At 41.1% G+C, this 15,375-nt stretch overlaps 2 protein-coding genes across 6 annotated transcripts in view; one reads left to right on the top strand and one right to left on the bottom strand.

Moving 5' to 3' along the window:
* Window positions 1–15,375, bottom strand: part of LOC126177068 (transcription factor BTF3 homolog 4-like) — a 40,939-nt gene that overhangs the window by 706 nt on the left and 24,858 nt on the right. For 2 of the 5 annotated variants that reach the window (XM_049924305.1, XM_049924304.1), the window contains exon 2: window positions 5,681–6,305. In XM_049924305.1, the coding sequence (XP_049780262.1) occupies window positions 5,716–6,305 (590 nt within the window). In that variant the 3' untranslated portion in view covers window positions 5,681–5,715. Of the gene's footprint in view, window positions 1–5,680; window positions 6,323–6,399; window positions 6,498–6,589; window positions 6,732–15,375 lie in introns of those variants that run through there. The other 3 variants (XM_049924308.1, XM_049924307.1, XM_049924306.1) reach the window with 3 other exon arrangements.
* LOC126177067 (TBC1 domain family member 12-like) overlaps window positions 7,259–15,375 on the top strand; it is a 337,379-nt gene continuing 329,262 nt past the window's right edge. Inside the window, exon 1 of the mRNA XM_049924302.1 lies at window positions 7,259–8,678. Within this exon, the coding sequence (XP_049780259.1) occupies window positions 7,423–8,678 (1,256 nt within the window). The 5' untranslated portion in view covers window positions 7,259–7,422. The remainder of the gene's footprint in view (window positions 8,679–15,375) is intronic.

Raw genomic sequence — 15,375 nt, 5'->3', positions numbered from 1 at the left:
TCTGGCAATACAAGTGATAGTGTCCTAGACTAAATTCTAATACACTGTTAGTGAAATGAAAAACGAAGCTTGCATTATTCTCTGGGAGCCATTAACATAAATAATGAAAATAAAAACAGAAGGAAAATTGTAGCTTCTTAAGGAGAAGTGTCATATTTCAGTGAAGGGCGATCAAACAAATACAATGACAAAATATAAGTGGAAGGGGCAAGGGGGACATGAAATAAAAATTCTACAAATCTCACCACTTAGCTCAGTGCCGATAAGTGTCACATTTCAATTTGGGTCAACCCACAGGCGAGAGATGAGGGTTCAATAGCCAGCTGACATTGAAATATGCTTCACAATGGGGGTTAATAAAAGTAGAAACAATGAAGGGGTGATAAGATGATGATCCCTGTCCCTGTCCACATTTTCTTGCCTGGGGAAATTTGGCTGGATTTCTGTGTGTGCTTCCTTTCAATCTGAAGCAAAAATATTTTTCTATCTTTTTTAGAGCTGCTTTTGCTAGACTACCAAAACAATGCCATCCTTAGGCCTAAGCACTATGCACGCTTCATTATCTTAAGTATCCGGACACCTACTAATGGAAATTAATAGGAGGGATGTCCACACTTCCCCTTTATGATGGCTTGACCTCTGTGGAGACACTTTCAATTAGGTGTCTGAATGAGCTTGAAACTGCAGCCCATTATCCTTCAACAGCTGACAAAGAGATGTCTGGAACAATGTTGACATTCTGACATCCCAAAGATATTCTTGTGTGTGTTCAGGTAAGTCCATTTCAGGATTGTTACTGTCCACAAAAGATTGCCACACATATGCTGCTTTATGAAAGGCTGCACTGCCATGTTAGCACAACCAATCTCCAAACTGTTACTCTAATGTACGAAGTACACAAAGCTGTTAAATGTGTCCACTGCTCAGCATTCATATTTTTTAAAAAAAAGAAAACACCCCCATACTGTACTACCACCACCACCACCACCTCCGTATTTCACTCTTGGAACTACACACAATGGAAGGCAACTTCCTCAAAGCATTCTATAAAACCCTAACTTCCATCTGGTTGCCTCATGACACTGTGCAATTAACCACAGCAAATTACTTTTTTTCAGTCATCCATCATCTCAAGCACCGTTCAGCACTGGCTACAAATGTGTGGCTCTGAGGAGCTACTTCACCACTTTCTCATTCATTTAAGTCCCTGTGCTCAATCACTGCAATATCTGGACTGCTGGTAGCAGTCTTAACTCTTGAGCGATTCCTTCCACTTACTTCAAGTGATTTTTTACAACCACCCTCTGCAGCACTGTTCGACAGTCCCTGTACATCAGTGCATGAGGTCTAGCTGGTCTAGTTTCAGCTGTGGTTGTTCCTTCAAATTTCCACCTCACAACCACATAACTAATGGCCGACTTTAGCAGCTTTATAAGGACTGAAATGTCCCTGATGAATTTGTTACTCTTAGGTAGCATCCAATCATAGTGCGCTTTCAAAAGGCACTGAGCTCTCCTGAATGATACATACTACTGTTACCGTTTCTCCACTGATAACACAGTATTCTGCACCTCCTTTGATAATGGCGAGTACACTTCTCTTGGCACATGGTTGTCAGTTCCGTATCACATGGGCAATTTTTCTGAAACTCATTCTGCACAGATCAGGCGAAGCAAGCTATTTTTTATGTACATCCTCCTGACTGAAGGTTTGAGGGACTTTGGAAATTCACTTACGTAACAAAATGGAACACCTACAACAATGCTTTTGATGTTATTTATGGCTACAGTTGGTAGCTGATGGCTGGAGAGAGAACATCGTCGTTACCGTCAACAGAAACCAGTATACAGTTGCCCCACTGATGGATTTGTGTCTACCATTGGAGTTAACCACCCCCCCCCCCCCCATTCCAGTTAAGACCTGAAGGTCGTGTACTGAATCACCAAAACTGGTAGCCAGATAGTAAATAATGTCAAAAGAACAGTGGTAGGTGTTCCATTTTATTACAAAATCAAGGTATGCCCTGCATACATGCTCGGAGGGCAACTAGCACGGAGGGTGCCACCTCCACTTCCCTTTTGCATTGCCAGCAAAAAATTTTCTTCATAACTAAGCATCAAAGCAAAATTAGAAGAGACTGACTAAACACACATGCAAGCAGAAATTAACATCACAGTGAAATCAAAAGAGCATTCATCAATGCTTATTATAGTGTTATTTCACTATAATAGGCTAGTGTTTCATTGGTTTGCAACTTGCAGCAACTGGAAAAGAAACTCCAGTGGCCAAAACCATCAGATTTATACATATTCATAACTAGGGAACAAACATATCTCGGGAAAATGTGAACCTCATAATTTTTCCAAGGCTACACTTAAAAAGAAGGAAACAGAAATTAAGACTGGCATTAAAAAAACAGTTTACTTTTAGGTCATTTGAGGTGGACCAGAAATTCAGATGGAGCAAAGATGGAGAAGGAAACCTGATATGCCTTTTTTGAAGTATCCACCCTGGGCCTAAATTTAAGAACCAATAATAAACAACTCCGGATGGCTAGACATGTGATTTGAAACACTTTCCTTTTGAACTGTCTAGTGCTTTAATTGTTGAGCAGCTTTGCTCACAACAAAAAAAAGAAAATCAGATGAATGTGAATATTAATGAGTAAAGCACTGTGCAAACTGAACTATGGAAGATTAAAACTTCCAATGAGTCCCCTCATAACTATCAGCTTCAACAAAATTTAAAGATACTTTAAACAGGCAAGCTATCTGTTGGGAACTCACAGCACATCTTCAAGGTACTCATTAAGATGGCTGCACGTTACACTGTACAAATAATGGGTAAGTCTGCATAACCCTTATGTAGAGGCATTACTCTCTCTGATGACACGGAACTGTGAATGATGTTCCTTCTACGAGTTGCCGTGTCCAAAAATCTGAGCATTGTATGCACACAAATTTTTAAATCAGTTACTGACATAACACAATTTATCATCAGGTATACTAGAAGGTTGCTGTATGTAAGACAGTTTATCACGAGGAAAACTATAAGTACACAGTATGTAGTTTGTCTCACACAGCTTCCAAACAGAAGCTATTTGCGTAACATGGCACACTCACCATTTTGCTACAAAAACTACTTAAAAGCTTCTATTTATCTCCACAATTGCAGCACCTTTGAGATAACTCACAGCATGTTTATTACAACAACCCTCTCTGCAATTTGTAGCTACACTTCTGTATTTGTATAGACGAAAGGCTAGCTGTGGTAGCACCTTTTTCAAATGATCTAACTAGTTTTGAATCCTCACAGATGATGTGCCTCTTGCTGAAAAACATTGGATATTAAATAGAGTTTGTCGAGATATTAATTCCGAAAAAAATTAGAGGAAACTGATTTCTAGTGATATATGGAGGGAAATACGGAAGCGTCCGATCCCGCCCGTCTGCTTTGACCCATGCCGTCACAAATATGGTGGAAACAAAAACACACACACATACTTTCCTCAAGAAGCCTAATGACACTAACGGGACAAGCGCGGGAAATGGGGTGTTTTGGGTGGGGGGGCGGCAAACTAAATATAAACAAATTTAGACGCCTTGCGTAGCTACAACATGTAAGTGAAGACAGCCATGCATGAATACCCACCAACCTCCCCAGGGGTCGTAACCCCTGCAACCCATAGAAGATAGAGATGCTTCAGTAGCTGATTAGTGTTTTTTGTCTTTTTAAAAAAAAATCTCACGGGATAGAACGAACAGATCAGAAAGATAAATATAAACTAAAACAGAAATTGGAGGAAACAGATAATTAAAATAAGTAATAAGCGTTTTTAAATTAAAAAAAAAAAAAAAAAATCTCACGAGATAGAACGAACAGATCAGAAAAGTAAATAAAATAAGATAAAATAGAACTGGAGACAGCCACACTCAAACCAAACTCCGCGCCGTCATGACGTCACACACGACAACACCCTTACGTCGCGGGTCAAAGCAGACGCGTGGGATCGGACGCTTCTGTCGACCCATATGGAGTATGGAATATGTAGCAGTTTCCAAGGTGGTTGTTAGGTTGAGACCCAAGTGCACATTTCGAATTAATGGCATCTGATTCCACCTGTCTGCTTTTGTTTTTGTTCGCATTTGTTGGCATGTGTATGTAGTGACATTGTCATTTTGTATGTATTGGAAGTAGCCGTTTCTGCCATACTGATGGTGTCATGGGGCAAAGCAGACAGGTGGAATCTGACACTTCTGTAATGCCCTGAAACAAACAGCAATGACTTGCACAATCACTGTCCCTCACATCTGATGTTCCTTTTGGAATGTCAACATTTCTATATCATGTCTTACATAAATATCCTCCCTCCCCCCTTCCACATATTACAAGTAGATTATGTACCATAAATGAATAAAAAATGCACCAAAACTCAGATTAGTCTCATGTGTAATGCAGCTTTTTTGAATTTACCTTAAGGTATTAATCACTTAAAATGTGAAGTGCAGTAAATATGAAGAGAATGTAAACCTGGGAACTGCTTCAGACCATTTATTTTGTATTCACATGAAGTGGTTTCACTAAATCACAACCAAACTGATAGCTTATAACCTCCCCTACACTGCAGCCAAAAACCAAGATATCAGTAGGACACACTAAGGAACTAAATGTTGCGCCTAATAATTAGAGAGGGGACTGCAATAACTACTGTCTACCACTACAGACAGCCGTTCAAACCCATCAATACAATTTTTTATTCATAACTACTTAATATTCTGCCTTGCTAAAATGCAATGCCATTTGCCAATTTAAATGTCCTTCATAACGTCTAATCTTTGTCATTTCCTACTACAATGGACAACAATTTAACAAACCCATCTATGTTAATTATTTCATTTACCATGTACATCACCATAAAATAATTTTTAGAGATTTGATGATTTTCAATTAAGAATGTACTAGGCTAATCATAATCCAACAAATGATACAGGATGCACGGACTAATATACACATTAACCAATATCCTTACGACAACACTGTTTCTGGCTGCTGCTTGCAACTATACACCATAATGTAACTTCCAATGACATTGCCTTCACTGCTTGCAAATGCAGAAACCATTCAATTTTTAACTTTCCACCGCACACAAACACAAGGTTCAGTATACTGTTACTGTGTCTTTTGAGTAACTCAACAGAAAAAGCCAACTGACACTGTTGTAAACTCATTTTCCTAAATTTACTTTGATACAGACTAAGATGTTCACTCCAACCAACAATCTTAGCAGTTGTGAATTGAGAAAAACGGAAACACATTTAGTGTCCCCCATAGTTATTAATCATTGTATCCTTAAAATATTTGATTAAAAAGTTAAACCGAAGAGACTACACTACTCAGATCTAAGTATCAAGGAGTGTTTCTGGGACCGAAAAGGCCATGACTAAATTCTAACAATTATTGAACTGTAGCTACACTTAGAAGTCAACTCTACAGGTAATGCAAATAAATATAGTCACCGTATACACGCTATTCTATATTTTTAAGCATTTAATGTAAAAAACTACATGCAAAGATAGTGGTTCCAGGAAAATCATAACAGTAACATTAACTACGAGACAATAGAAACAAACGAATAATTTCGAAGTTTAGTAGAGAAGGATTTTAAATAAATTAAGAATACCTCTTCACGGCAAAATAACTGAGCCTTCAGATTCTTCAATTCTCCTTGTCCTTGTTTGTTGCTTCCGCCTTATTTTCTTTGGATTTTTCTTCCTGTTTTCCGTCACCTGCGGATCCATCTGCGTCCTTCCCCTTGGATTTATCTGATATTACTGCAACCTCTTCCTTACTTGCCTCATCGAAGTTCTCAACAAGTTCAGGAACTTCGTCGTCTTCTTCAATGCTAGCTTTGCCGCCTGCAGCACTGTTTGCCACACTCGATGCCAGGCGCTTTAATTGAGTCAAACCTTCAGTGCCCAACTGACTTAGAATACCCGGTAACATTTCTGTAATTTGCTTTGTTTCTCCAAGGCCAGTGATGGCAAATGTATTGGCCGCTAAAGACGCTTGGGCTTTAGGATTATTAAAGTGAATTACAGTACCGTCATCTTTGATCATATTTACTTCTTCGATGCCCGGTATAGTATTTACTGAAAGCTTCTTCAACGAACTTTGCAACTTCTTGTCATCAGTAGCTGCGGTTGCATGAACAACCTTCTTCTTCCTTCGCGGTGTGCCTTTCCCTCCAATCCGCACCTGGGCCTGTAGTTTCTTCAACTTTTCTTGGTTCATTTCTGCTGCCTTAACTGCAACAAGACGTAAACTTATTTCACTAACACTTCAGAGAAAATGTCAAAAGAAGATACGCTGCGCGCGTTACTGCGTACACTGGATGTATACCTTTTTACACACGTGCTCTCACACAAAACCAATTCATGAAGAAAATGGATGCCGGCAGGATTGCCAAAGCAACTCGTTCACAAAGTAAGCAACGTAAGCTGCAATGCATTACAAGATGCGTGATACCGGTCTACGAATCATTATTGGTTTAGCAAATATAATAGTAAATGTGTTACAACAAACAACTTACCCACATATGATGAACACGTACACAAACAATTACTGAGCGTCCCTACAGTTGAAATACGGACTACTACTTCGGAACCATTGGCGTTGCGATCGATCTCACCGGAAGTAACCTACAAGGAGCATAGCGACGCAGTGGTCACAACAAACATTTCGTACAAAGAACAATCACGCCAGCGACTAATTTGTGGGCAATTATTCGTCTGACGATATAGATCTGTTTGTAAATAATAATACATACGAATGAGTGCTACTATTTACTGATTATAAAACCCATTTTGAAAACACATACTGATATTCTACACACTACATATTTTGCGAGTTCAAATTTGTAATGCTTTTAGTTGTTCCTCTAAATTTAAGAGATATATCGAAGTCGTGAGAAATGGGTTCCTTAACATTCCAAGTAGGAGATGAAGTATCTCAATAATATTCTGGTTGATTAAAAATAGTAATTGACAAGCTAAGACCCATCCTAAGTTACTCTTTTATGTTGCTTGAGATTTAAAATAGAGAAGAATAAGACTTCTCTATACATATCCATAACGCTTTTTTTATTACTAGTTGGATATAAAGTATGCGTTTTAGCAGTTGGCACCACTGACAGAATTGTCTGTAACCTCAGCTCAAAGCATAACTGCGAGATGTGACAGTAATGTGTCAGTTGTGATGGGTGTTGCGAGTGGAGGTTAAAGAACCCATGTTTTGTTGTTGTTGTTCATGATGTTGTTATGTTATGCGCGCTGCCGTTTGTAAATATTAGAAACAAAAGAGATTAAATGACAAGCAATAATGTGAGAACGAAGGTTTTATTTTACAAGCCTAAGAAGTGATAATATGCCGTCTAAATCCATTCCGTTAACAAGTAGTAACGACATAGGATCGCAAATTCGATATAGTGTGACATCCCGCGTCTTTACCGCCTGTGATGTGCTGCCTTGCTCTGCTGCGAGTTCTTCTAGGAAGGAAAGCAGTTTTGATCCCCTGAGAAACTCTTTAGCGAAAATGGACCAGTCCTTCCAATATGTTAACAAGGTGCTTCATAATGTCAGTGACAATTCAAGAAGTCAGAGTCTGCCTGACTGTTTAGACACCGTAAAGAAACCTTCGTTTCTAACCCAGGACCACAATCATGTGAGCAGCGAAGTGCTCTCATCTGAAAATGCTAATGTTGCTGCGAGTACATTAAAGCCAGATATCCTAAAATCGAATGAAGCTTGGTTCAGGACGTGGCCAGAGAGAGGAACTGAAAAGATTGGTGTCAGCACTACGACCGAGTCTCTCTCGCAGCCAGAGCAGCAAAACGAAATCCTGCACACTGACTTGCCCAGTTCGAACATCTCAACAGGTGAAGGATCTACAGTAGTCCATAAGGATAGAAACTGCCAGCACAGCGCTGTAACAACGTCCAGTGTCTTATGTCTGGTACCTAATGGCTGCATTGATAGTGTAGATAATATGCATGAGAATGTAAGCTGTCGAACAGTCCCTGTAACAAACGCATATTCCACTTTTTGTGACAGTTCCAAATTTAGTGCAAACAGTTGTGAGATTTCAGACGCAAATGCATCAACAGCATCTGTTCCATTAACACAAATGTTGCAGTCTATACCACTGGCATATAGTCCAGTAACTAGACAGTTGCATATAATATGTACAGGTGAAAGTCAAAAGAAAGAAAATTATGTTCACACTTCGCCCGTGAAACAGTGTTGTCATTCAGATTATGAAGCTAACATCTGCCGTCCAAAACCAGTGGCAGGAGGGTGTAATTGTGAAACAAAAATAAAAAATGAACTTAATGTGGATCGTGAGGACACAGTAAGCTTTGAATCACCATGTAGTACTCTTCAACGGTTGGGAACGTACGAAAATTGCCAGTCACATACAGATGCTAGTTCTTTTTCTAGTATAGTTTCCAGTTTAAGTGACGCTTCGCCTTCTATGAATGAAGACAACAGTGCAGTGGACGAGGAATCAAGAATTCATAGTGGAGCAGATCACGAGAGTCTCAGTTCAAGTGAATTAAGTGCATGTGAAGAAACTGGCCCAGCAAAATTCAAACGAAAGGGGATTTCCAGCTTTTTTAGCAGGTAAGTGACATCAAGTTTATGAATTGCTCTTTAAGCGCTAAAGACTTCAAATTAGCTATAATTAGCACCTTATTATTGTTGTAACTAGTATAGTTTCCACAACGGTTTGCTTCGGTAACACTGTGTGAGGCGCTACAACAGAGAGAAAGAACATCATTTACACAAGGAAAACGGAAAAATATTTGTACTTCTGTGGTTTGTCATCGTAAATATTGGGGAGTGTAAACGATGAACTTCGCTACTGAAGTGCATTTAATTATTCTTCAAGACTGTGGTTCCGTGATATAATATTCATACTTTTTCACAATGAAAATGACAGCAAATCGTTCAACAATACGTACCACAAAAATCGACATACGTTTTCTTCGCGAATCGTTGTTAAGTGCAGCAGTGATTATTTCCTTTCTATCGAGTTTATTCGGCAAATAGTTGCCCAAAATCTGAGGCTTATCTTTGTTCTAAGGAATTTATATGAAGGTGAAACCAAAGTCTCTCTCTTTTCCAAACTTGTTTTCACTTTTATGGACATGCATAATCTAAACAAGACATAATCTGTGTCCTGATGTATTATGACAGTGACACTGTAGCACGGGTTCGCAGATGCTGTAAATGTAGTGTATAAGAATTCCGAACGGCGGATTGAGATGATCTGACGTCTATTCACTGTAGATGTTGTAGTAGGGAAGTTGTAGCTTGTATTGTCTGAATCATTTATACCGATTGTTCTGAAGGCGACTGTTTCTGTATTCTACTAGTGTTTGTTTCATTCTCTGTTTCCGTCTAACAATGTGACAATCTACGCTTCCAGCAGTGCCTGTTCAAATATATGAATTTTTACTGCACTGGTGTTTTTTTTTAGTAGTTGAAGAGAAACTATTGGAGGTGTCACTCTGATGTCGATCTTTTTAGCTTCATGAGCACTGGCAATTTCAAACACGTGGATTTTTACCCTTTAAAAATCGCCCCCCTAGCCCCTCCTATTTGGAGTTTAAGTTGCCATAAAAGCAGAAAGCCACCGGGGAAAAATGTAACGAAACCCCAGCAGCTCAAGTGTGATCATTTTAATAGCAAAATTTTGACCGCCGGAGACGACCAAACATTGACGGTATTCTACCAAATCATCAATATTTACACTGAAGAGCCAAAAGTCTAGTACGCCTGCCTAATATCGTGTAGGGCCCTCGCGAGCACGCAGAAGTGCCGCAACTCGATGTGGCATGGACTCGACTAATTAGTTCTGGAGGGAATTGACACCATGCGTCCTGCAGGGCTGCCCATAAATCCGTAAGTGTACGAGGGGCTGGAGATATCTTCTGAACAGCATTTTTCTAGACATGCCAGATATGCTCGATAAAGTTCATGCCTGGGGAGTTTGGTGGCCAGGAGAAGTGTTTAAACTCAGAATATTGTGTTCCGGGAGTCACTCTGGAGCAATTCTGGATCTGTGGGGTGTCGCATTGTCCTGCTGGAATTGCCCAAGTCCATCGGAATGCACATGAATGGATGCAGGGGATCAGATAGGATGGTTACATACGTGTCACCTGTCAGAGTCGCATCTAGACGTATCATGGGTCCCATATCACTCCATCTGCACACACCACACACGTTACAGATTCTCCACCAGCTTGAACAGTCCCCTGCTGACATGCAGGGTCCATGGATTCGTGAGGTTGCCTCCATACCCGTACACATCCATCTGCTCAATACAATTTGAAACGAGATTCGTCTCACCAGGCAATATGTTTTCAGTCATCAACAATCCAATGTCATTGTTGACGGGCACAGGCGAGGCATAAAATTTTGTATTGCGCAGTCATCAAGGGTACACGAGTGGGCGTTCAGCTCCGAAAGCCCATATCGATGATGTTTTGTAGAATGGTTCGCACGCTGATACTTGGTGATGGCCCAACATTGAAATCTGCAGCAATTTGCAGAAGGGTTGCACTTCTGTCACGTTGAACGATTCTCCTCAGCCGTCATTGGTCCCATTTTTGCAGGATCTTTTTCTGGCCGCAGCGATGTTGGAGATTTGATCTTTACAGGATTCCTGATATTCACGGTATACTTGTGAAATGGTGGTATGGAAAATCCCCACTTCATCGCTGCCTCAGAGATGCAGTGTCCCATCACTCATGCGCTGACTATAACACTGCATTCAAACTCAGCTAAATCTTGATAACCTGCCATTGTAGCAGCAGTATGCGATCTAACAACTGTGTCAGACACTTGTCTTACATAGGTGTTGCCAAATGCAGCGCCGTATTATGCCTGTTAACGTATCTCCCTATTTGAATACGCGTGCCTAAACCTGTTTCTTTGGTGCTTCAGTGTGTAACAGCCTTTTGTCAAACAACTCCTTAGTTAGCGAGTGGGCCACACGGGTTAGCCAAGTGGTCTGAGTCGCCTTATCACGGTTCGAGCAACTTCCCCCATCAGTGGTTCGAGTCCTCTTTTGGGCATGGGTGTGTGTGTTGTCCTTAGCGTAAGTTAGTTTAAGTTAGATTAAGTAGTGTGTAAGCCTAGGGACTGACTGACCTTCGCAGTTTGGTCCCATAGGAACTTACTACAAATTAGCGAGTGGGTTGTGATTGTTGTCCACAGGCAAGTACGTATAGGCCACGCAACATACTACAACAAATGTGTAGTGGCTATTGTTGGTGGTTCTTGATATCAAGATCTTCAGCTTGGTTGCCGGCGAAAGCCTCGGGCCTTTTTTTAATACAAATTTTACACTGGGGGACACATATCCTCATAGGGTCAAATGAAAATCCGCTATTTGAAAGCAGCAACAGTGACATGTAAGATGCAGAAGTGGCATCAGATCGAGAGGCTCACCTCGCTGTAAGATGAATAACACATATACCAGCAAATGCTAGGCGGTACCTTACATTGAGAATAGAGGTAAGCAGTAAAACAATATCCAGGGCGCTCTCTTGCTGTCCGCCCCCGAATACTTTAGGTGTGAGCCCTGAGGGTACCAATGTGGAAAAGTACTACTTCCAGTTATGTGATCTTTCGGACATTGATTAGACGGCGAAATCTGTATTGGCTATAGACTGACATCCTGACAGGAGTGACTTGAACGTGATTTAATTAGATGTTTGGGAACGTAGACTTTTGGGCAGATCAGTGGCACTAAACGGTGTTGGCAGCTCTCTGTGAAGAAGCAACTCCCCGTTCCCGGAAACCATTGTCCAAGAAACAAAAATATTAATACATTCTCAGAGCTGACCGAGGTTTGTGAGAAGGTGACTTCAGTTATCAGGTGATTTCTGGAACTCGAAATGCTCTCCCAAACGTTTCCAATTGGGAAATCTTCTGAGAAGCTACTATCTCGCTCCGATTCGGCTGATAGTGAAGTTGTACAACAGCCTACCCTCCACTATTGGGCAGGGAATGAAAGATGGGAAAAAAAGCCAACGTATCACTTATACCAGTGGTAATGGAGCCTGGAGGGAGGCAGAGAATGGATAGAACACGTAGGCTTGAGGTGAAATAAAGACCAAAATTTGATAGAAACTTCAAGTTGGTGACCGGATATGTTTCACCTCTAACGGCTCCTCCGTGTGGTTAACACGCAGATTTCTATCCTTTGCTGTTGTGTACTCTTTGATTATAAATACATCGAAATAACATTTTCTTTAAATTTTTTCTGCCATCGTCTTTTTAGAGACCGCAGCAACATTATGTACACCTGGGCCGATGACATATGTTTATTTTCTTAGCAGCAGAACAATTACATGGCTTCGCACCGGGTCTAGTTTTTGGGTGTGATGCACATCTGAGGCACAAATTAAAATTTTGCATTCAAGTTTTCTTCCGGTAAGGACTTCAGAATTGCTGTATGGAGCCAGTGTTCGATCATCCGTCCAAATAAATGTCACAAACGTTCCCCGAAGAAGCCGCATTTGATTTTTACCTTCGTAATGGTCAGTTCTATAATGAAGTCTTCGACAAGGAGGTCTAAAGACTGTGTCATGAGGCGATTTTTGTCGCTGCTACTTGAATAATCGCTCCGTGTGACAACGTACTCCCTGCTACTGACGCGACTAGCAGCAACTAAAAACTAGCGGTGACTCGAATGGAGCATGTTGAGTTCTATTAGTCATGTGAGCTAGTCGCAGCTACCAAGCGCAGATGTCTTCTCGTCTGGCAGCTCTGAATTTTTTTTTTTTTTATGTTTATCCGAAATATGAAGGGCTGTGGGACACAAGCAACAATAATTCCATGAAGAAGAATGCACAGCAAAATGCTCTCTAAGAAAAAAAAAAAAAAAAAAGACACACACATGCACACACACACTACCAAGGAATTATGCGAATGACATGGAAATTGGTGGATGTGATGTGCATGTACAGACAACCAAATAATACAGTTTTAGAAAAATTGGATGGTTCATTGAAGAGAAAGAGCTTTACAAATTGAGCAAGTCAGTGACGCATTGGTCCATTTGTGGTCCTTATGCATGCAGTTATTGGGCTTTGCATTGATTGACAGAGATGTTGGATGTCCTCCTGACGGACGCCATGCCAAATTCTGTCGAATTTGCGCATTAGATCGTTAAAATCCCTAGCAGATTGGCGGGCCCTGCCCATAATGGTCCAAACGTTCTCAGTTGGGGAGAGATCCTGCGACCTTGCTGGCCAAGGTAGGGTCTTCCAAACACAAAGACAAACAGGAGAAACTTTCACCATTTGTGGGCGGGCATTATCTTACTGAAATTGCGCAGGTCGCACCAGTGTTTAAGAAGGGTAGTAAGAGTAATCCATCGTACTACAGACCTATATAATTGACGTCAGTTTGCAGTAGGGTTTTGGAGCATATACTGTATTCAGACATAATGAATCACCTCGAGGGGAACGATCTATTGATACGTAATCAGCATGGTTTCAGGAAACATCGTTCTTGTGCAACGCAGCTAGCTCTTTATTCGCACGAAGTAATGGCCGCTATCGACAGGGGATCTCAAGTTGATTCCGTATTTCTAGATTTCCGGAAAGCTTTTCACACCGTTCCTCACAAGCGACTTCTAATCAAGCTGCGGGCCTATGGGGTATCGTCTCAGTTGTGCGACTGGATTCGTGATTTCCTGTCAGGAAGGTCGCAGTTCGTAGTAATAGATGGCAAATCATCGAGTAAAACTGAGGTGATATCAGGTGTTCCCCAGGGAAGCGTCCTGGGACCTCTGCTGTTCCTGATATATATAAATGACCTGGGTGACAATCTGAGCAGTTCTCTTAGGTTGTTCGCAGATGATGCTGTAATTTATCGTCTAGTAAGGTCATCCGAAGACCAGTATCAGTTGCAAAGCGATTTAGAAAAGATTGCTGTATGGTGTGGCAGGTGGCAGTTGACGCTAAATAACGAAAAGTATGAGGTGATCCACATGAGTTCCAAAAGAAATCCGTTGGAATTCGATTACTCGATAAATAGTACAATTCTCAAGGCTGTCAATTCAACTAAGTACCTGGGTGTAAAAATTACGAACAACTTCAGTTGGAAAGACCACATAGATAATATTGTGGGGAAGGCGAGCCAAAGGTTGCGTTTCATTGGCAGGACACTTAGAAGATGCAACAAGTCCACTAAAGAGACGGCTTACACTACACTCGTTCGTCCTCTGTTAGAATATTGCTGCCCGGTGTGGGACCCTTACCAGGTGGGATTGACCGAGGACATCGAAAGGGTGCAAAAAAGGGCAGCTCGTTTTGTATTATCGCGTAATAGGGGAGAGAGTGTGGCAGATATGATACGCGAGTTGGGATGGAAGTCATTAAAGCAAAGACGTTTTTCGTCGCAGCGAGATCTATTTACGAAATTTCAGTCACCAACTTTCTCTTCCGAATGCGAAAATATTTTGTTGAGCCCAACCTACATAGGTAGGAATGATCATCAAAATAAAATAAGAGAAATCAGAGCTCGAACAGAAAGGTTTAGATGTTCGTTTGTCCCGTGCGCTGTTCGGGAGTGGAATGGTAGGGAGATAGTATGATTGTGGTTCGATGAACCCTCTGCCAAGCACTTAAATGTGAATTGCAGAGTAATCATGTAGATGTAGATGTAGATGTAGAAATGTAAGCCCGGGGTGGCTTGACACGAAGGGCAACAAAACGGGGTGTAGAATACCATCGACGCACGCTATGCTCTATGGGTGCCTTTCGTGACACCCAAAGGAGTCCTGCTATGAAAAGAAATGGCACCCCAAAACATCACTCCGGGTCGTCGAGTCGTATGGCGAACGACAGTCAGGTTGGTATCCAACCGCTGTCCGGAGCATCTCCAGAGATGTCGTCAGCCTGAAACTCATTGACTGATGTGGAATTGTCTTCAGTGAAGAGTCGTGCTTCGAGCTGAACCCCGATGACCAGCGAAGTGGTGGTCTAATGCGACAAGTTGACAGGATTTGGCACGATATCCCGCAAGAGGACATCGAACAACTGTGTCAATCAGTGCCAAGACAAATAACTGCTTGCATAAGGGCCAGAGGTGGACTAACGCCTTATTGACTTGATCAGTTTGTGAAGCCCTTTCTGTTCAATAAATCATCCAATTTTTATAAAATTGTGATTATTTGTTTGTTTGCACATGTGCGTCACACACATCCACCGATTTCTGTCCCTTTCAGATAACTCCTTCACGTAGAGTAATGGTTTTATTATTATTTCTTATTTATTTTTAGTGTAGTTGTAGAAGACAA

The sequence above is a fragment of the Schistocerca cancellata genome, chromosome 3, assembly GCF_023864275.1.
Source record: "Schistocerca cancellata isolate TAMUIC-IGC-003103 chromosome 3, iqSchCanc2.1, whole genome shotgun sequence".
In the NCBI taxonomy this organism is placed as follows: domain Eukaryota; kingdom Metazoa; phylum Arthropoda; class Insecta; order Orthoptera; family Acrididae; genus Schistocerca; species Schistocerca cancellata.
The sequence above is the reverse complement of the archived record's forward strand: the minus strand, read 5'-3'. Positions and strand labels throughout refer to the sequence as shown.